At 44.7% G+C, this 21,886-nt stretch overlaps 1 protein-coding gene across 1 annotated transcript; it reads left to right on the forward strand.

The window, feature by feature from the left end:
• The first annotated feature begins 1,969 nt into the window (after positions 1–1,969).
• LOC115338887 lies at positions 1,970–21,864 on the forward strand. The gene is made up of 4 exons (XM_030007925.1): positions 1,970–2,326; positions 17,290–17,468; positions 18,277–18,402; positions 21,375–21,864. The coding sequence occupies exons 2-4, from the start codon at positions 17,356–17,358 to the stop codon at positions 21,862–21,864; spliced, it is 729 nt and encodes a 242-aa protein (XP_029863785.1). The 5' UTR covers positions 1,970–2,326; positions 17,290–17,355.
• Positions 21,865–21,886: the final 22 nt, after the last annotated feature.

The following is a 21,886-nucleotide window of genomic DNA, read 5'->3' on the forward strand; positions in this document are numbered from 1 at the left end:
GAGTTGCTCCCTACAGGACTAGCATGTTGACTAGAGGTCTAGAATCTGCTTTTAGATATTTCCAAGCACTACGACATCCTACAGGTCCTTTGAAGGTCTACATGTACTGTTTAATAGATCATACCATTAAAAACTTATACTGAGTATGTGGATTTTTTTCATCTTCTTTTGCCTCTCACCCTGATACAAAGACAGTTGTTCCAGAAAAGTTTGAGCTGTACAGCTGCAATTGCAGAGGATAGCTACAGCATTTAGTTCCTCTAACTGTAGCCTCTTTTTTGTGCTAGTGCTTCTCTCCACTGCTTCTTCACACAAAAAATCCTCAGCTGACTTTAATAGAAGCTTCAAAAACAAAACAGAAATGATGCTGGGATTATAATAGCTTCATGCAAAGGTTCATTCAGTCCTTGAATCTCCTCTCCTGATGTGCGTTCATCAGGTACACAGTCAGTTTTCCCATGATCCCTGCAATGGGAGAAAGAGGTTTCTGGGTTAGTGAACCAGAGTAAACTTTTTTCAATTAAAATCTATTCTAAGGTAGCAAATCTGTTTTGAAGCCAGCTTACAGTTGGTTACAATGTTTTGAAGATGCAGGAAGCAGCTTTGAGAAAAGCCTTCTGGGGAACCTCAGTGATTTCTGGCGTGGGGGTGAGTGTCCTGTGTCCAGGCGTGGAGCCCGCCGGGTATGCTCTGTGGCAGCAACTGACAGCAGGTCGGTGTGTCAGCAGAAGACCTGTGCTTGTGCGTGTCTCTGGCAGGTTCTGCCTGAGCACACTGGAGCAGGCTCCCCTTCCCTCCCCCTGATGGCAGATGCTGCCCCATCTACCATGGTGGCAGCTCACTTGAGGGATGTGTGTCCGCCTTTGCCGTGCACAAGGTCCCCTACCCTCAGCCATTTGACCGCTTCATTTGGCACAAGTTGTGCCGGGATGCTAAACTCTCCCTGGTGATGGAGCCAAGAAAAGCAATTTAGCGTTCCTACTCTAAGCATGAAGGAGAAGTGAAACAGGATCCCTCATTTCATCTGCACAGTGTAGAAAATCTGGATCCTTCTTTCTCTCAAGCCAGGACTTGTCCCAGGGTTTGTCTATTTTCCACCCTCCCACTGCATCTCACCGCAGCAGGCTTCTGGCTGGCTGCTGCTTGGGTTTTGGTATGGGGAGTGGGGGTGATGTACTAGAAGGGAGCATTACTGTCCTTCTGAGGCAGCCGTCATTGCTTTGCTGTTATTAATCTCTCTTAAAAGGGTCATTGGCATGAAAGCAAATAGAATCAATTTCACTCAGCCAAAATTTGTCATTGAGAATGTCACACTGCAGCACTTTCAGCTCCTCGGGCTACTGGGTGGTACAACAGAAGCCCATACCCAAGGTAGTGGCGATCCTGAGAAGGCAACAGTTCAATTCCTGCTTCGCTTCAAATGGCCAATAAATCTCACTGAATGACAGATGGTTAGGTTTCAGAAGCACGATGAAGGAGAAAATTCATAGCTGGTGCTATTCTGAGAACCCTGGGCACCACAATGACTTGATACACATATAAAGGTCAAGATGACCTTGTAAATGAGAATGAGATGGCTCGCTGCTTGGGTTAAAATAAACAAATAAATGAAAACCTACACAGGGTCCAGTCAGTGCATAGGCTTCCTTTATGTCCTCTTCATCTGGTTTTCACAAAGAAATAAATATAACTCACTGCAACTTTTTTTATTTATGCGTTGTGACTCTTTCCATCATGTGATTGAACTGTAAAAATAAAAACAAAAAACAACCAAAAAAAACCAATCAAAAAAGACATGAGAAAAAAGACAGGCAAAAATACCTAACAGAAAACCTTCCTGTGATGAAAGCAAAATTTCTGTCTCGCACTCTGACCTTGGTGCATCCATGCCAGAGTGAGGTGGCAGAAATCCATACTCCGGAGTGACTTCGTGGTACTGAAAAACAGAGAAAAGTGATGTCTTGCTACGCTGGCATCACCGAGCAGCACGGTGTGAGCGGAGCAAAGCAACTAGTGCTGAGGATTCAGCATCTGCATTACAGATGCTTTACCTGCCTTGCTTAGAATCAGTGTAGTTTGGTTCTGTGGGCTGTGCACCCACAAGCAATTGGAGCAAAAAAGATCAACTCTGGGAGCACATTTTCTGGTTTTGTTACATCCAAAAGGAATCTGGTTTGTATGTTGTGGCTGCACAGTGAGTGGTGATGGTTCAAGGATGGCCTGAAGCACAAGGCCAGCACAGATGAGTGACAGTCTGTGGCTGTGATCTCCACCTATGAGAACAGGATAACAAAACTCAGTCAGGATTGCATGGAAGCTTGGTTTGGTAGATTTTTAATGGTTTTTATGAACAAAAAGTTAAGGGTAGATTTATCCTATATGCGATAACAGTTACTTTGGTTTTTATAGATGCTATTCCTCAGATATATTCAGTTTTGTGTCTGGAATTTTTTGTTATTCTGGACTCCATTTGGGTCAACTGTGTAAAGCAAGAATTATGAAAGCAGAATCTCTGCATAGTGATAGTTACATTCACTGCAGTAATTTGGATTATACACAAGCATTCATCCTTCTTTTCAATACAACATTTAAGCCTAATTTAACTATGAACAACAGAAGAAAATGGTGCTATCTTATTCAACATATATTCTGGTTGTTCTCACTTATGTATTTTAAGAAGTAAAAAGGGTGGTATGTAACCAGCTACAGAACCTCCTCTTAATGTTGCATTAATCTGTTTATAAGATTGCTTCTTTGTGTCTGCAATAGACTTACGCCTCAAGCTGCTGTAAGTATTCTGCCAGAGTACGGAAATAGCACTGCTTTGCAAATATTCAGTTTCACTTGAATATTTTAAAGAGCACCTTGGAGAAAAAAAAAGGGGGAGTAAAAATATTCTGGTTTTCATATGATATGTGTTTATTTGCACATAAATCCATTTTTCATTTAGTTACTTTTTAACTTCATAAATAAAGTAGAAATGGGTGAGAAAAATTTTGTAGTACAGGCATGATCTTTGTTTCAAGGGTTTTAATTTTACTTAATATCTCTCAATGCTCAGTAAAATTCAGGGTGAAACCAAATGTCCAAACCTGGAGATCCTCCCTGAAATGATACTTCCAACTTCTGCATTTTTAGCTACTAGCGCTAATGAATAGATAACGTGCTCTTTTTAGAGCAAATGGTTTGTTCCAAAGTGGGCTTGTTTACTCTAGCTTGTCCTGTCATTAGCAGTGTCTCCTCTGTTACCTGCTGATGAGTGCTACAATGCACTAAATATATTCCCATCACTAGCTCTTATCAGCACGTGCCGTGTGTCCTCATCTGCACATTACTCAAAAAACTCACTGGATTATTGACTTTGACTCAAAAAAACTGTCTGCTCAAACAAGATAGTTGAAAGAGTCTCATTGCCCTAAATAAACCTCAGACCAAATTCACACAATTCTGGCTAGCTAATATAATCTTTCTGATCATTCAACTTTTCAATTTCTCCATAGGTAGATGAATTAGCAAAGCTTGATAAGAAGATTTTCCTAATTAAGTTAATTATGCACTTTGGAAGGATTTCTGTAGGTGTAGGAAAAAAACAGTGATGTTCTGCTTGCTGCCTTTTGTTGTCTTGTCTATTTTGAAATTATGGCGGCTCTCGGGCAGCTGCCTTTCCTTGCTCTGTGGTGAGTTATGCACAGCATCTCTTAGGATTAATAAATGGCTATTCCTAATATGCTCCTCTCATGACAAATGTTCCAGTACAGTCATAAAGTCCATGAACTGATTTATTAAGATATTACAGTAAAATATTGAGACTGCTTCTATCAATACCTCACAAGGGATGTACATCTGGAATTTATAAATGCAGTGGTGTAACTGTCATGTACACAATGGATCACCAAAGTAAAAATTATGGCATCAAAATGATGTTGTGATCCTGTTACGTGCGACAGTGAAAAATATTTCAAAAATTTAAAACTTCTGAACTGATGGTCTTGAGCTATATTTGTATGGTTTCATATTGACACCAGCATTACTTCTGCTTCCATTACAATTCACCTGCCTCATCTCTTTAAATATTCATCGTGGCCATCTGCCTGAACCACGCTGGCTGAACTAGATACCACAGCATCATCTGATATGCGTCCCAACCTCTTCTCCTCCCCCTTTCAGCCTCTGGCCTTTCAGGCACTAAGCAGCATCTACCTGGCTAGACATTTACTTTAATATTCTTGGTGGCTTTTCTTGGTGATGACTTTGATTCATCAGTCCAAATTTTATCCATTGAAAAATGTTAGCTTTAAAGTTCATAGCGGGTGGGCTATAGGCAGTTGCTGACATTTGCCTTAGGAGGAGAGTGCTTCCATCCATTTGTCTAAATAGAGCCTAATTTCTATTCAGAGGTCTAAGTTGTAGAGGGCTGCAGGGAGAGGAGATGAAACCCACCCTTAACAATTACTGTAAAAGCTTACAAAGGAATTTGATTTCCTCAACAATGTTAAAAGCTGGCCTTGTGCTTCAATTTTGTTCCCTCTAGGATGCAATACAATTAGAGAGATTAGGCTTGGAGTTTTTCCATTTCAAAAGGAGCATGCTTTCATTTTCACCTTATGACACAAGCTCACTAAGAAAAATGTGTGCCTTGAAACTCACATTAAAAACAAATTAAAAGTAACAGCTGGACTGAAAAATTCAGAGCAAAACTGTTCATCGTCTTTGCATAGGCAACTGCACACTAAGGTTGGGTAGTTGTCCTGGGTTCAGCTGGGATAGAGTTAATCTTTACAGGAACCTGGGAGGTGGGGGGGCATAGCCGGGGCAGCTGACCTGAACTAGCCAAGGAGCTATTCCATACCATGTGACATCATGCTCAGTATATACATGGGGAGCGGGCCGGGGGGAGGGCTCTCCTGCTCTCGACTTTCGGTGGGGGAAGTGGCGGAGCGTCGGGTCCCGGGTGGTGAGCAGTTGCACTGTGCATCACTCTTTTCTGTATACTCTTTCATTAGTACCGTCGTTGTTGTTGTAACTTTTTTTGCGTTGTCCCAGTAAACTGCCCTTATCCCAACCCTCGAGGTTCCAGTTTTTTTTCTTTTCTCTCCTCCGTCTCCCCCCTATCCCACCGGAGGGGGCGGGAGGAGTGAGCGAGCGGCTGCGTGGTCCTTTGTTACCGGCTGGGCTGAAACCACGACAGTCCTTTTTGGCGCCCAACGTGGGGCACGAAGGGTTGAGATAACGACAGATCTGGCCAGAGCGTGTTGAAACAAATTTGTCATACGCATTCCTTATATTAGATAAATAGATGTTAGTCACAATGTTGATTAATTTGTTTACATGGTGGCGTTTTGTAGGTCCTTATATGCTCTATGTATTGCCTGTAGTTACGTTTCTCACCTCTGGGAGAGTGATTGGGATTATCATTTTGCTGTACTGGGCAATGTCGACTTGTGAAATGATTACATCACTGGTCATGAGGTTAAGCTGGTATCTGTATGAGGCAGTGATATCATTTCCATACTTTGGGCACCTTCTATCGGATTTTATTGGTAATTACAGCCAATCCATGGGGGAGTTAGGGGGGGATACTTCCCCCCGTCCGTTCGCCTCCCTTTTCTCCTTCCGACTAATTACAACAGCTTTTGAGAACTTTGAATATCCTTGGGATGCACAAGCCACTGTGCTGTTAGTGCTATGCCTCCTGAATATGTTTCAGGTCTTGTTTAGGGCTACAAAAAGGCTCTTTAAGAGTACCACCCAGAGATCTGCCCCAAAGCTGGATATTCATGGGTGGCACGGCATGTGGGAGGATATGGGCAGGTATCTAGAGAACTTCTCACCCCCAGTGGCTTGGAAGTTCACTCCTGAACAACTACAGAACCCTCATGAAGTGGTAGAATATTTGAAAGAAAAATGCTGTGGCTATTCCAAAGACGTACAACTCGCTGCACTGTGCTCGGCCCTGGCCAGTATCTACCAAACACTGCTTGATATTAGGCAGCACCCTCGGGGAGAAAAGGGGGAAAAGATGGAAAACAGGGCAGCAGGCACCGTGGCTACCCCTACCCCGGCAACAGGCACCGTGGCTACCCCTACCCCGGCAACAGGCAGCGCGGCTACCCCAACCGCAGTGACAGATACTGCAGCTAAACCAGAGAACCAACCTGTGCCAGTATCAGTCGCCCCTGTACAGAAAAAGAAACACACAAAGAAATCAGTTCGCTCAGTGAGAGATGAAGATGAACCAGGGTCATCACGAGAACAGGAGGAAGAGGCAGAACCTGAAATAATCACCCGATCTCTATCCCTGAGTGAGTTGCGTGACATGCGAAAAGATTTTAGCCGCCACCCAGGTGAGCACATTGTTACCTGGCTGCTCCGATGCTGGGATAATGGGGCTAGTAGTGTGGAATTAGAGGGTAAGGAAGCCAAGCAGTTGGGATCTCTGTCTAGGGAAGGGGGCATCGACAAGGCGATTGGGAGAAAAACACAAGTCCTCAGCCTCTGGAGGCGACTTCTGTTAGGTGTAAAGGAAAGATACCCCTTCAAGGATGAAGTTACATGTCACCAAGGCAAGTGGACCACCATGGAGAGAGGTATCCAGTACCTGAAGGAATTAGCCGTGCTGGAGGTGATTTATAATGATCCAGAAAATGCGCAGTCACCCATAGACCCAGATGATGTCCAATGCACACAACCCATGTGGCGGAAGTTTCTACGAAGTGCACCACCAACCTATGCCAACTCATTGGCAGTAATGTCCTGGAAAGAAGGCCATGGACAAACGGTGGATGAATTGGCTGTCCAACTCCGGCAATACGAAGGAAGTCTCTCTTCCTCCCTACGGGCCTGTGTCTCGGCTGTAGAGGAATTGTCCCGAGAGTTCCAGCAATTCAAAGTGGATATGTCTTCCTCCCCACCTGTACAGGCCCGCATCGCAGCTATTGGGAGTAAGCACTCCTCTGCCCAAGAGAGAGGAGAGAGAAAGTACACACGACGGGCTAACCTGTGGTTTTACCTGCGTGACCATGGAGAGGACATGAGGAAGTGAGATGGAAAACCTACCTCAGTCCTGGATGCACGGGTACGGGAGTTGTGAGAAAAAGCAACCAGGAAAGAGGATTCTTCTTGGAAAACTGCTGCTCCAGTTTCCTGTGAGGAGTCCCCCAGATGCAGTAGATGGGCTGATCACATTTCTGATCCTCTTGAAGGGACTTCTGATTCACGTGTGCGAAAAGTGAGTAATGAATATTCTAACCAGGATTAGAGGGGCCCTGCCTCCAGCCAGGTGGAGGAGAGGGACAACCGAGTCTACTGGACAGTGTGGATTCGATGGCCTGGCACATCAGACCCACAGGAATATAAGGCTCTAGTAGACACTGGTGCACAATGCACCCTAATGCCATCAAGTTATAAAGGGGCAGAACCCATCTGTATCTCTGGTGTGACAGGGGGATCCCAAGAGCTAACCGTACTGGAAGCTGAAATGAGTCTAACCGGGAATGAGTGGCATAAACACCCCATTGCAACTGGCCCAGAGGCCCCATGCATCCTTGGTATAGATTATCTCAGGAGGGGATATTTCAAGGACCCAAAAGGGTACCGTTGGGCTTTTGGTATAGCTGCATTGGAGACGGAGGAGATTGAACAGCTGTCTACCCTGCCTGGTCTCTCTCAAGACCCTTCGGTTGTGGGGTTGCTGAAGGTTGAAGAACAACAGGTGCCAATTGCTACCACGACGGTGCACCGGTGGCAATATCGCACCAACCGAGATTCCCTGATCCCCATCCATAAGCTGATTTGCCAATTGGAGAGTCAAGGAGTGATCAGCAAGACTCACTCACCCTTTAATAGTCCCATATGGCCCGTGCGGAAATCTAATGGGGAATGGAGACTAACAGTAGACTATCGTGGGCTGAATGAAGTCACGCCACCGCTGAGCGCTGCTGTGCCAGATATGTTAGAGCTTCAATATGAACTGGAATCAAAGGCAGCTAAGTGGTATGCCACAATTGACATTGCTAATGCATTTTTTTTCCATCCCTTTGGCAGTGGAGTGCAGGCCACAGTTTGCCTTTACTTGGAGGGGTGTCCAGTACACCTGGAATCGACTGCCCCAGGGGTGGAAACACAGCCCCACTATTTGCCATGGACTGATCCAGGCTGCACTGGAAAAAGGTGAAGCTCCAGAGCACCTGCAATACATTGATGACATCATCGTATGGGGCAACACGGCAGAAGAAGTTTTTGAGAAAGGGAAGAAAATAATCCAAATCCTTTTGAAGGCTGGTTTTGCCATAAAAGAAAGTAAGGTCAAGAGACCTGCACAGGAGATCCAGTTCTTAGGAGTAAAAATGGCAAGACGGGCGTCGTCAGATCCCTATGGATGTGATCAACAAAATAGCAGCTATGTCCCCACCAACTAATAAAAAGGAAACACAAGCTTTCTTAGGTGTTGTGGGCTTTTGGAGAATGCATATTCCAAATTACAGTCAAATTGTAAGTCCTCTCTACCAAGTTACCTGGAAGAAGAATGATTTTAAATGGGGGCCTGAGCAACGACAAGCTTTTGAACAAATTAAGCGGGAGATTGTTCATGCAGTAGCTCTTGGGCCAGTCCGGGCAGGACAAGATGTTATAAATGTGCTCTACACTGCAGCTGGGGAGAATGGCCCTACCTGGAGCCTCTGGCAGAAAGCACCTGGGGAGACCCGAGGTCGACCCCTGGGGTTTTGGAGTCGGGGATACAGAGGATCCGAGGCTCGCTATACTCCAACTGAAAAAGAGATATTGGCAGCATATGAAGGAGTTCGAGCCGCCTCAGAAGTGGTTGGTACTGAAACACAGCTCCTCTTAGCACCCCTACTGCCAGTGCTGGGCTGGATGTTCAAAGGGAAGGTCTCCTCTACACATCATGCAACTGATGCCACGTGGAGTAAGTGGGCCGCACTGATCACACAACGGGCTCGCATAGGAAACCCCAGTCGCCCAGGAATTGTGGAAGTGATCATGGACTGGCCAGAAGGCAAAAATTTTGGAATGTCGCCAGAGGAGGAGGTGACACGGGCTGAAGAGGCCCCGCTGTATAATAAACTGCCAGAAAATGAGAGGCAATATGCTCTGTTCACTGATGGGTCCTGTCGCATTGTGGGAAAACATCGGAGGTGGAAGGCTGCTGTATGGAGTCCTACACGACTAGTCGCAGAAACTGCTGAAGGAGAAGGTGAATCGAGTCAATTTGCAGAGGTGAAAGCCATCCAGCTAGCGTTAGACATTGCTGAAAGAGAAAAGTGGCCAGTGCTCTATCTCTATACCGACTCATGGATGGTGGCAAATGCCCTATGGGGGTGGCTACAGCAATGGAAGAAGAGCAATTGGCAGCGCAGAGGTAAACTCATCTGGGCTGCCGCACTGTGGCAAGATATTGCTGTTCGGATAGAGAAGCTGGTGGTAAAAGTACGCCACGTAGATGCTCATGTACCCAAGAGTCGGGCCACTGAAGAACATCAAAACAACCAGCAGGCAGATCAGGCCGCCAAGATTGAAGTGTCTCAGGTGGACCTGGACTGGCAACGTAGGGGTGAGCTATTTATGGCTCAGTGGGCCCATGATACCTCGGGCCATCAGGGAAGAGATGCAACATATAGATGGGCTCTCGATTGAGGGGTGGACTTAACCATGGACACTATCGCACAGGTTATCCATGAATGTGAAACATGTGCTGCAATTAAGCAAGCCAAGCGACTGAAACCCCTGTCGTATGGAGGGCGATGGCTGAAATATAAACAGTGGGAGGCCTGGCAGATTGACTATATCACACTCCCACGAACCCGCCAAGGCAAGTGCCATGTGCTTACAATGGTGGAAGCAACCACTGGATGGCTGGAAACATATCCTGTGTCCCACGCCACTGCCCAGAACACTATCCTGGGCCTTGAAGAGAAAGTCTTATGGCAACACGGTACCCCAGAAAGAATCGAGTCAGACAACGGGACTCACTTCCGAAACAACCTCATAGACACCTGGGCCAAAGAACATGGCATTGAGTGGGTATATCACATCCCTTATCACGCACCAGCCTCCGGAAAAATCGAACGATACAATGGACTGCTGAAAACTACATTGAGAGCAATGGGGGTGGAACTTTCAAACATTGGGATACACATTTAACAAAAGCCACCTGGTTAGTTAATACTAGAGGATCCACCAATCGGGCGGGCCCCGCCCAACCAAGACTTCCACATACTGTAGAAGGGGATAAAGTTCCTGTAGTGCACATGAGGAGTATGTTAGGAAAGACAGTTTGGGTTAGTCCTCCCTCACGCAGAGACAAACCCATCCAAGGGGTGGTTTTTGCTCAGGGACCTGGGTACACCTGGTGGGTGATGCAGAAGGATGGGGAAGTTCGATGTGTACCTCAGGGAGATTTGATTTTGGGAGAGAATAGCCAGTGAACTAGGCTGTATGATATTTAACTGCTAAATAACCTGCCAATGTATGTCATTGTATCTATAGTGTCTATATGCCATATCAAGGGTATTACTGTAAGAATTACCCAAATGACTGAAGAATGGACTTTGAAACTGAGCCAAGAACAACAGTGATAGAACTTGAACTGGCGCCCAGCAATTTCCTCAAGATCAACATCTTCGACCTGCAGACCAAGGGTGTGGGTTGCATCAAATGTACCAGCCAGAAGTTCCAGAGACAGCATACAACAACCCAACACCTCACACCATCTCTCTTATCCTGAAGAAGTGTTACAACAGATGGAGCCTCAAAGTCATGGACTAAATAAAATTGATGGACACATTGGAGGGATAACCATTGACTAAGGGAATACTATTTGTATGTGTGTGTGTGTGGGAGGGGACATATATATCTATATATAAGACAAGGAAAGTGGTAGCGGTTGATTGGAAAATGTAAGATCTGGGCATGATGTAAATGGTATAGAATAAGGGGTGGATAATGTCCTGGGTTCAGCTGGGATAGAGTTAATTTTTACAGGAACCTGGGAGGTGGGGGGGCATAGCCGGGGCAGCTGACCTGAACTAGCCAAGGAGCTATTCCATACCATGTGACATCATGCTCAGTATATACATGGGGAGCGGGCCGGGGGGAGGGCTCTCCTGCTCTCGACTTTCGGTGGGGGAAGTGGCGGAGCGTCGGGTCCCGGGTGGTGAGCAGTTGCACTGCGCATCACTCTTTTCTGTATACTCTTTCATTAGTACCGTCGTTGTTGTTGTAACTTTTTTTGCGTTGTCCCAGTAAACTGCCCTTATCCAACCCTCGAGGTTCCAGTTTTTTTTCTTTTCTCTCCTCGTCTCCCCCCTATCCCACCGGAGGGGGCGGGAGGAGTGAGCGAGCGGCTGCGTGGTCCTTTGTTACCGGCTAGGCTGAAACCACGACAGTAGTATCAAAGCCTATGTTACAATTAAAGTTGGTTTGTGTTGCACAGAGCCAAAACACGTGGATAGATGCATCCGCTGCCTCAGAGTATGAAATCCTAAGCCAAAGCTTATTCAAGTCAAACAGAAGTTTTTATTGACTTTGATAGTAGCTGGGACAGGCCTCGAAGCCCCAGAACTTCAAAGGAGCTTTGTAGTTCTCTATGACTATAATTAAAAAGCCATGAAAAATGTAAGCAATTCCACCTGGTCCTCTACCAAGGGCTGTTTCTTGATCGCATCAGGTTACAAGGGAGACCAACATTAACTGGGCATTGATCTATTTGTGGGAGCCAGGCAATAGGTTTGATAGTTATACTCATTCGTGTGGTCCTGTAATTCTCATTCCCCATAAAAGACTGAAAGCTTTTGTGCAAATTATTTTCCTCTCTTTTGCTTTCTTCTAAAACCATTTTCATAATGTACCTAAATTAAATGTGTTCTTAGTTATCTTAGTTATAAAGATGATAATCAATATGGAAAGCAGATTCTGCTCATCTGCATCGTGATATGCTTCAATATGAGCATAGACAACTTCTCCCTCTCTCTTGCCGAGTGCTGTTTACCTTTTCCAAATTCTTTATATAGGGGACTTTTTCAAAGTAATGAGTGTTGCAAAAGATGATGTCAGCAGAGGGGTCTTCTTGGTTCCTGCTGTCAAATGATCCCTTCTCACTGCCCTTCTGACATCTGCAGGCTAATTTTGGAGCCCAGGAATTGGCAGCACTGCTCTTTTGGATCAAGGTTTTGAGTTATATCTCAAAGCATGTGGAAATGTGTCACATAAATGCTACATGTTAAGCAATATTTTGATGACTCATGTAATATAAAGCATTACTTAAAATATCTTTTCACATCTACACTATACCAATCTGGTTCAGTCTGCTTCTGCTCATCTTTATCACATCCCATTGCTCCCTGCTCACCCTGCATCTCCATATGTTGCCATCACCTTTTGTCTCCTACCTAGGTCGTTGGGACCAGATGCAAATAAAAAGTTCAGCAGCTCAGTTCTGCAAAGCCTACACCGCATTGTAAAGTTGGGTCTACAGGGGATGAGACAGTTTCCAAAGTTTCCTGAGCTCTGAGGAGTGGGAGAGGGAGAAAAGACTTGTTAACTGTGCAACCCAGGCTCCCTTAGTCACTTTGTTCAGGCAACTTTTACCATGAGCAGATGGAAACTAATAGCGGGGTTTACACAGCATATCCCACATACACAGGACTTACAATTGCAAAGCAGTTCACTATTGTCTACTAGCTAACTGGTGAGTTGCTGAGCTAATATGCTACCACCCCAGCAAGGCACTGGGTGCATCTTGGCAGGCCATGGGCTGGTCTCCGTCCTTCTGTGCACTGGGGCTGAACCTTCATGTTGCTCTTCTGAGTCCTTGTTTTTCCCTTATATTTTAATACCTTTTCAGGTCACAGTTTTTCCTGTGAAATTTCCTCAATTCGCTGTGTATCCCAGTCTCAACAAACTTGTCTCTGCCTGCTGTTTTATTTTCCACACTTTGCACATCTCTAGCCAACGTGCTTTCTCACAGCATCTCCTCACATCTCAGCCGTTATCTCAGGAGCCTAAGCCTGGGTTGTGCAGCTGGCCCATATCAAAACCAGCCCTCGGCTCACGCGCGGACGCATCCTGGGGAGGAAGATCGCAAACAGGCTCCCCGGAGTGACTCCGACTGCGGGCACACCTCGGCCAGTTGCTATGAAGTGCTGAAGACAGGGATGTTTTTCTCACGTGAACGTAGGCGTAGCTAGGCGTCTTTGTGAAACCGAGACTCAGCGCCTGATGCCTTAAATCATGATTTTTCTTCTCCGGGTGGGAAGGGTGGGATGTGAGATTGTTAACACCCACTTGTCTAGTAATAGTCTAGCATTTGAAGCATCTACTCTGCAAAGGGAGACATAGGTTTGGGGCCCTGCTTAAAGCCTTGTCTCTCAAATCCCATGACAGCACAGCGAGCACGGGGCTGGCGGGCAGTTAGTCCACCGTCAGCGGCAGCAGCTGTTCCTGGCTTTGCAGTGGGCGCCTGCCCACGTGGGGCTGCCCTGGCAGAGCTCGGGAACAGCTTTGCAGCAGCCCACAGCCCAGCATGGCTCTCTACGGGGCTAACGTGGAGGCTACGAGGGAGTCTCCTGGCATTAGGTGGACCTTACTTCCCCGCCGTCCCAGTGAAATCCTGCAAATAGACCAAAAAAGTGCAGCCAGGCTGGAATTTCTTGAGTTTTATGGTTTGCCTCAGAAATCCGAGTCTGTTGGCACCCCGAGTCTTTTTGACAAGGGATGGAAGGATCATTTGGGGGAAACTCAATATGAATGGTTAATAGGCCTGGTTCTCATGAAGCAAACTAGTATCCCTAACTTCCCCATGAACTCTTGAGACATCATAACATTTCCTCCAGATTTTTCACCCAATTCCTGCTCCAGGAATTAAACTGAAGGGGCAGAAGCCACGTGCCTGCCTGTGCTGTGGGTCTGCTCCCATGAGCACCTCCAACATGGGTGTCACGGCAGGTTCAGGTGCAGAGCTGGACTTCCACCTGTGAAGTGGAGCCCCAGACACCTCACCTCCGCTCTCCCTGCTGCCACCGAGGTGGAGTGAGATGAAGTCAACCTCACTCCAAGTGTGAGGTGTTGTAATGAGAAAAAAAGACTTTCTAAGAAGACTCCTTTTCTTCCTTCCCCAAAATGCCCGTATCTTTTCATCTTGGTTTTGGATTTTAGAAGCATTTTAGCGGATACTGGCTGACAGGAAAAAGGGGGTTTTGGCAGATGGGAAGAGAATGATCAGAAGAAACTTGTTTCACGCTTGACGTACAGAAGCAGTGGAGGCTTCAAAGATTTGTTCACAGCTAGATATCAGCTATAATGAAATAATTAGCTTTGTGTGTATCACTGCTCTGACCCATGCCTCTGCACCATTTCTCAGCAGCCTCTTAGAGCTCCTTGTTGAGGTGCATGTCAACAGGTGCACGTCAGCTCTGGCGTAGTGAAACTATTGACACCTGCACTTACACTACTAACACTCTTAAATTTCTTTAATGCTCATCTACCATTCCATTAACCTTGATCAGAGATTCTTCCCTTGACATTGAAGGGGACATGACTAGATTTTTTGCTTCGAAAGAAAAGTAGGAGGGTACCTGAAAATACTGGTTTTGAACAATGCTATGCTGAGGTGAAGAGAAATCAGTGCACAGTGAAAATATTCACCACCAGATTCTACTCATGTCTTTTCTGCAAATCCTTGCCCCATCCACTGAAAATTTTCATTCTAGTACAGCACCAAGGGGCCTGAGTCATCTGCTCTCTGACCTTGTTCCTCATTTTCCTTAGTATGACAGATTTTATTTTATCTCCCTGTTTTACAGGTGTTCAGGGAATACAGAAAAGTATATGAAGTCCATGACCTCTCTCTACAGAGCAATGCATTCATTATTGATTATACAAGACGTATTTGTCTAAAGGCATTTGCAGGTTTTTTAAATTTAATTGATATGTAATAATCCTGAATTCACTGGTGATTTACTAAAGGTTTTCCTTCTAAAAGCCTTGTTTTTAAGAGACATACAGTTAGAAGATACAATTACTGTGTAGTTAGCTCTCTCACCTTGCTGCATGCTGTTTCTGAGATACAACAGGGAGAAGAGTAGCAATGTGTGAACATTTCTCATTACTGTTTTGAAGAGGGGAAAGGGAAGGGAGAAGGTGTTAAAATTTAATTTGGATGATGTATAACTTTAACTTTTACCGAGGCTGCCTCTGATAAAAGATGCAAAAAACTGCAAAAAGATGCTTCTAAAATAAGACTAGTATAACATTATTAGCTAAAGTCTTTTTTTTCCCCACAGTGTGAGAAAAATCACTGTCTCAGATGCCAAGGACTAGGAAGCCTGCAACAGTTACAGAGTTTGGTTCCTATAGTGACTGTTACAGCAACTGTTAGCATCCAAAGTGTCTTTTCATCTAATGATTGAAATAGTTCAGAAAAATCTCCTTCCAGAGACAGTTGCTGGATGAGTGGAATATTTATTATCATGCATAAATCTATATAAGGTGATACAGATCAGAAATGGAGTCTGGGGAAGGGCCAAAGAAGTTTTGTTGGAATCTGGATGCGAAGGCTATCTTGTCTCCAATCCCTGCTATTTGCTTATAGCTCTTTTAAATGGTGCAGTCATACATTTCTGGAAAATAAATAAAGCAGCAAACCTGGAACACAACTTTTCACTATGCTGAAGAATACACTAGCCACAGCTAAATAACAATCTCTTCAGCCATTTAGGCCATTTACATGTAGGACTGTTTTTATTGCACTCCAGGGACTGCTTCCCCCTGCATCTATCCGGGACACCTTTGGGATGAATAGTAATATAACTGGAGCTGTTGTAAATGAAAGATTTTCTTCCTGCAAATCGAAATGTATGCTGCAACTTTTCAGTGGGCTGCTCTTACTAATTTTGATGAGAGAAGTGCTGGCATTCCCAAAGCTCTGATGCAGAGCACAGGCATGAAATTCAGTTTGGGATTCCTTGAAACAATTTATGGATTATGGTAAGAGAAGTCAGGACCAATCTAGCTCAATTAAGAACAAACCATGTATTAAGAAAGAAGATTGGAGATATTTGAACAAGGATCCCCGATAATCAAAAACTAGGGGTATCTTCAGAGAGCCCATAGGTTTAAAACCTGACTTTTGACTCAACGATTTAAAGCAGCAGATGCTACAATTTGACAGTCTCGAGAGGGGGTGCCTTTTTGAAGTTGGGATTAATCCTTTGCTATGGTGTATGGTTTTCATTATTAGAGTGCCTCTTCTGTGGCCAGAGGTCACATCATTGCCTGCAGACCCTGCCTTTTTAGGACATGCCTGGGGGGGTATAGGGTTAGTAGCAACAGCTGGGCAGTGCTGTTCTCACAGGCGATCTTCTGTATCCTTGCAAGCAGATCCCTGGTTGCTTGAAATTGTTATCACTTCCTTGAAAGCAGTGAGTGTCAAGACAAGAAGATCTGCTGCAGGAGAGGAGGCTTCCAATCTCCATAGCCGAGCTCCAGTGACTATGAGGAAAAATCTACTGATATTTAGAAAATGCTGTGTCAGATATTAAACCAGCACAGTTAGTCACAATGGGTTTACATACATCTGTCTTCTTGAAGAAAAACAAATCCTATGACCTTCGTAATAAAATAAATGTATTTATTATTTTGCATGTATATATTATCTTGCATTTCATGCCCTTTCTAAATTAGGGGCACACACAATCATAAGTAGTTATGGCTAGTCATCTTTGTCCCAAATTTTAAACATTTCAGGATCGAGATTACACATCTTTCACTACATCCCTCCTCCTAGCCCACATGGATGGAGGAAGCGATGGCACAGTGTAAATGTGCATTAGCACTAGGAATAAAATGGAGAGGCTAGATGAGGCTATAATGTTCTCATAATGCCATTATCAGCCAATTCATGAGCAAAGAGACATTTATGGAATCAAACTGATGCCATGCACCTCTTCCCTTGTAAGTGCCTAACCTGCGAGAGGAACTCACCACTAGTGAGGCACTCCCCAAAGAAGGCAAGAGTGGGGTGGATTGGCTTGAAAAAGAAAAAGAAAAAGAAAAAAGAGAGAGATTAAGTGTCATTTTTATTCATTTTTATTTCATTTTTATTGTTATGCAAATGAAGGGTGTGGTTTTCTAGATTCTCACTGTAAATACTAGGAATATCGTAATAGATACGTAAATACCAAAAAAATTTGATGGGAAAGAGAAGAGGAGGGGTATGAAAAATTGTGTGTGGAGGAATACACTTTTCAAGCAAAGAGGTTGTCTTTCTTTCAGGAGAGATCCAAAGGATATCCTACAGAAAGCCTTTCTGTCCTTCTTACCTGCCAGTTAAAAGGGCAGATGTTTCTGCTCCTGGCCTGTGACCTTCTGACTGAGAAGATGAAATGTGTCAAAAACATCTATGCCCAGATTTTTCAAAAGCGCTTTTCAATGACCTCTGAAGTTGATCTCAGATAAGCTAAGGGAGCCTGAATTTCTGCTAAGAGTGGTTGGTACTTTTCAGAAAAAGTACATACTTCTAAAGAGTCTTAGTTTGGGAGCCTGGAGGGGGGGGTGAGGGTGGGTTTGTTGATTTGCTTTGGTTTGTTTTTTTATTGTGTTATGGGAGTTTTTCCTACTTAGGTTGGAAAGCTCATATGGTGGGAAAGCTCATATGTTGTCAGCATGATTCTCCAAAATTCATCTGTACCACTCCCTGTGTTTTTAATTTAAAACCTGACACATCAGGACGAGGCCAACCAGAGCATGCGTATCCTATCCAGCCTTCGTTCCTAATGCTGGAATCGGTACTGTATACACAGCCTATCAAGATAACTGTTGCCATCTAAATGATACAACTTAAGCCAACTTCTTTGTGCACCCAGCCCCTTCTGCAAGGGGTCCAGGTCAGCAGTTATCCTTACTGGGGGAGGGAGCTGTGGATCCCTGCAGCTTTGGCCCTGCAGAAACTCATTCCTGGATCTCAAGAAAGCTTGTCCTTCTCATCACCCTAGTCTTTTCTTCAAGTTTATATTTTATTGACACTCCAACTGTATAAAAAGTAAAAATGCCTGGTATTAACTGGTACTGAATAACTCACTCCTACCCCCACCTGCTAAACCTAAAGGGTTTTGGATCTCTTGTCATGCCTTCTTATTTATTTGTGCAGCCTCAAACCTGGAAAGATTCATCCAAAGGCACCAGTAATTCCAGGTATTCTCTCTCTAGCATGTCTTTTTTTGTTCTTTTTGAAGCTCATTTCTCTAATTCCTTCTTTTTCAGGGAAGAGGACTTGGAGGGGGGAAGGAACACACCTCTCCCCCTGCAGAAGTCCAGCACAGACATCCATGTCCCACGGGTGCTACCCAGGAGTGAATTTCATACAGAGGCATCACTGGTGCTCGTTCTGTGAGTGAGCTCTTCATTCTCCTTGTTAGTGCTGCTTTGCCATGTAAGGCTCATTTTGGGGGGGTTCAGAGCCTGGGGTGTTGACCCAGGTGTTCGCTGATTGAAGTCAGTGGCAGGACAGACCTCCAGGGGAAAAAAGCGAGGCCAGTGCCGAGCACTGCCTACATGTATGTAGCTCTGTGAAGCCAGATAGGTTCAAATAACGAAGCTGAAATCAAAGGGCACCTTTCGGATGAATGGAACTGGTATTCTGTGCCAGAATGTAAGTAAGGTTCAACATATGTTAGCATGTTAATGGCTGAGAGGTGTTAATGTGAAATTCTGGCAGGGAGGGAAAATGTAAAAAAAAAAAACCAAAACAAAAACCCCCAAACTATATTTGACTTTAATAATAAGAATTTTAATTAAAAACAATGCCTGAGTTTTCAAATATAGATGTGTGTTTTTTAATTTCAGATGTTTATTAAAAATTTCCTCTGAACTAGATTTTGACAGGGTTTGGCATCACATTTATTTTATGAAAACATTTTTTCTTTTGACGGGTATTTTCCACTGTATTCCTCACTTTCCTTGTCTTGTGATTCTGGCTGGCAGCTCTTCTCTCTGTGACCCACATCCAAAGAGCAGTGAGACCTACAGAAACTGCCCTGGTAATTTAACTAGTCTTTTTCTGCCCATTATATGCTGACCGAAACTGCAAGCATAGTACCAAGCTGTTGTTTGTAAAAGGAGATTTAAAATTCAGGTCTTCTACACTTGAAATCATTTAGCTTCTCATGTTGCTTTCCCATGATTACTAATCTGTTTGTCTTGACTGGCATCGAACTTAGGTCTGTATATTCTGCTTCCCAAAGTCCCCAATTACACTGCGATTTCAACTCCCGGGCTGTCCTGCAGCTTCATTTGGATAATCTTCATTTCCCACTCCAATTTGCCACTGCAGTGACTATTAAAGTGGTGTGCTATGATGGGGATGCCTTTTATCTGCCATGTCTGGGGTGTGAGTTGTAAGTCCTTCTACATTGCTGTTTGTAGAGCTCTGTGAGGTGCAAGTTGCTGTGTTACTCTGAAGCAGTTGATATCTGTATTGTCATTATCATTGCAGTGGAGAGGGCTGCAAGACACCTGCCAATGTTTTTTCTCTTATTGTAAAATTGACTCCTATGGACCAGTGTCTTCTGGTTTTATTGCTTTACACAAATTAAGAGTGCTCAGAAAAGCAGAAATGTGTGATGAGAAACCACGCTGTTGACGAGTCAGAAGAGATGCAGATTTCTTCTTTTTCTGACTAACGTTTTGAGTGAACAGGGCTCGTCACCTGGCAAAAGTGGTGACATAGCAGTAGTGGTAATACTTACCTTCTCCCTTCCCCTTAGAGATTTTACGTTCAAAAATCACCAGTCCATTAGGAGCATTTTTCTATGAATGACTGATCATCCCTGCTATTCAAGAGTGAAACCAAAATGAAATCTTATTTTAAAATAACAAAAAATAAACAATAACACAAGTATAAGGAGAAAACAAGCAGGGTAAATTGTAGCAAATGATTCTTCATTTTTAAACATCATCTATTTCAGACTAAGATATCAGCAACACAGGGAAAAAAAATTTGCTTTAAAACACATCTTAATGGGGAAGTTTTCTCTCAAGAGAGATTAACAATAAATGTTACATGCGACAAACAGGGAATACAGGGAGATCAGCCTGATCGTTTGCTGGTTATTACTTTCCAAAATCTAGCTGATGGAGAGCAACACGAGCATTGTTAAACTGGCCAGTGAAAAAGCCATTTCTGGCTGTTGTCCAAGGCCATTAAATGGGGCAAATCCAGCGCAGGTCGACTGACTGAGGAGGAAGAGACCGGCTGTGTGACTGAGTACAGCCCACACAACTTCATGCTCCTCATCTACCAGCATGAAAAAGCATTTTTGGGCTTGGCGGTGGGGGATCTACTATCGTTACATCAGACAACAGGGGACAAGAAGGCGTGGAACTGTCCCCTCCCTCTCCCTAATAGCCCAAATGCAATAACATACTCTGCTGGTGATACGCGCTACCTTGGTTATCTTTTGGTGAAGAAAATGCATGAGTAATCAGTTAAGACCACCTCTTTTCATTATTTTTTTTATTATTAAAGTGGTGTGATCCTTTTGGAATCAGATGCCAAACTGGCCAGAAACTCTGAAGAAGATGTGAAAAATTACTTCAAAGAATTTGGGAGCTCTGTGCACACTGGGATTTTGTTTTGATCTTTCACCAGCCTAACAGCATTATAAGAGACTGCCTGCGATCTTTCGGATAAAATAGTTTCCTTGGTTGCTGTGATGTGTTTTCTTTGGTTTTCTGCTTTTGTTTTTTTTGTTTTGTTTTTAAAAGATGCTTATGTGAGAATTAAGTAAGCACCTACATTTATATAGGTCACAATTTCTTAATAAACATTGTTACTGCTGCAGTTGATATGTTAAGTCTGCTTCCTAATACTACAGAAAAATGCAGGTCTGGGACTGGGCAGATGTCAGAAACACAAGGTCTCAGAAACATAGCTGGACTTACTAGGTGTACGAGACATTTTCTTCTGGCAGGTACAAGACGTTCTGGCTGGTGCTTTGTACCAAACCAAAAAATCAATTAGAAGTATCACAAACATAGAACAGCTCCCTATAGAATAATACAGGCGCAGGTTCAGAGCCCGGAGTTGCAGTGCTTTCCTTTGTATTGCTTTGCTATGTTTTGCCACTGGGTTTCTACTCTCCAGATCAGGGAACTCCGTGCTTGGCCAAACAACAGAAACAAATGCCAGAAGTGAATTTGGGGCCGTGGTACTTGGGAAGGCTGACTTTGCTAACCTTGAGTGACTGGTGCTGAGCAAGCGATTCTGTATTTGAAAGGTTTTGGGGTGCTTGAGGGTCAAGGGAGGACAGAGAGGTCTGTTGCAACTGCCCTCTAGTTTTGACCACAAGTTGTAATTTCAGGAATAAGATGAAAAACCTGAGGCCAGTCTGGAGCCAGTTTATTGCTGTTGGCTGCTACACCGAGAGGAGCGAGCGATGGATAGGAGGAGGATGCCGAGCGCAGCGCAATGGCAAGTCAACTTGCGTTCAGCAGCGCGGGCACTGTGAGCCCAAGACGGCTGCCGGCCACGCCAGCAAGCCCAGCTCGGGCCCAGCTACGGGTGTGGGTCCCCCAACCGCAGCACCCAGCTACTGTGCTGAAGGCAGGCGACGCTGCAGCCCCGAAACCAGTGGCGGGCGTCAAAGGAGCGCAGAAACTAGGAGCGACTCTGACCTGGTGGAAATTTCTAGAGGAATAAGTGGGTGCCTCTCACACACACCCGTTCTCTCTCTTGATGTTTCTTATTATCTAGAGGAACTGCCTCATCTCCAGGAGACAAGGCTGCCCGCCTGCGGGGGGGGCCAACAGCCGCCTCCCCGGGGGGCCGGGGGCGGGCCGCGCCTCACCTGAGGCCGCGGCGGCCCCGCCTCTC

The sequence above is a fragment of the Aquila chrysaetos genome, chromosome 3 (assembly GCF_900496995.4).
Source record: "Aquila chrysaetos chrysaetos chromosome 3, bAquChr1.4, whole genome shotgun sequence".
NCBI classification, from domain to species: Eukaryota; Metazoa; Chordata; class Aves; order Accipitriformes; family Accipitridae; genus Aquila; species Aquila chrysaetos.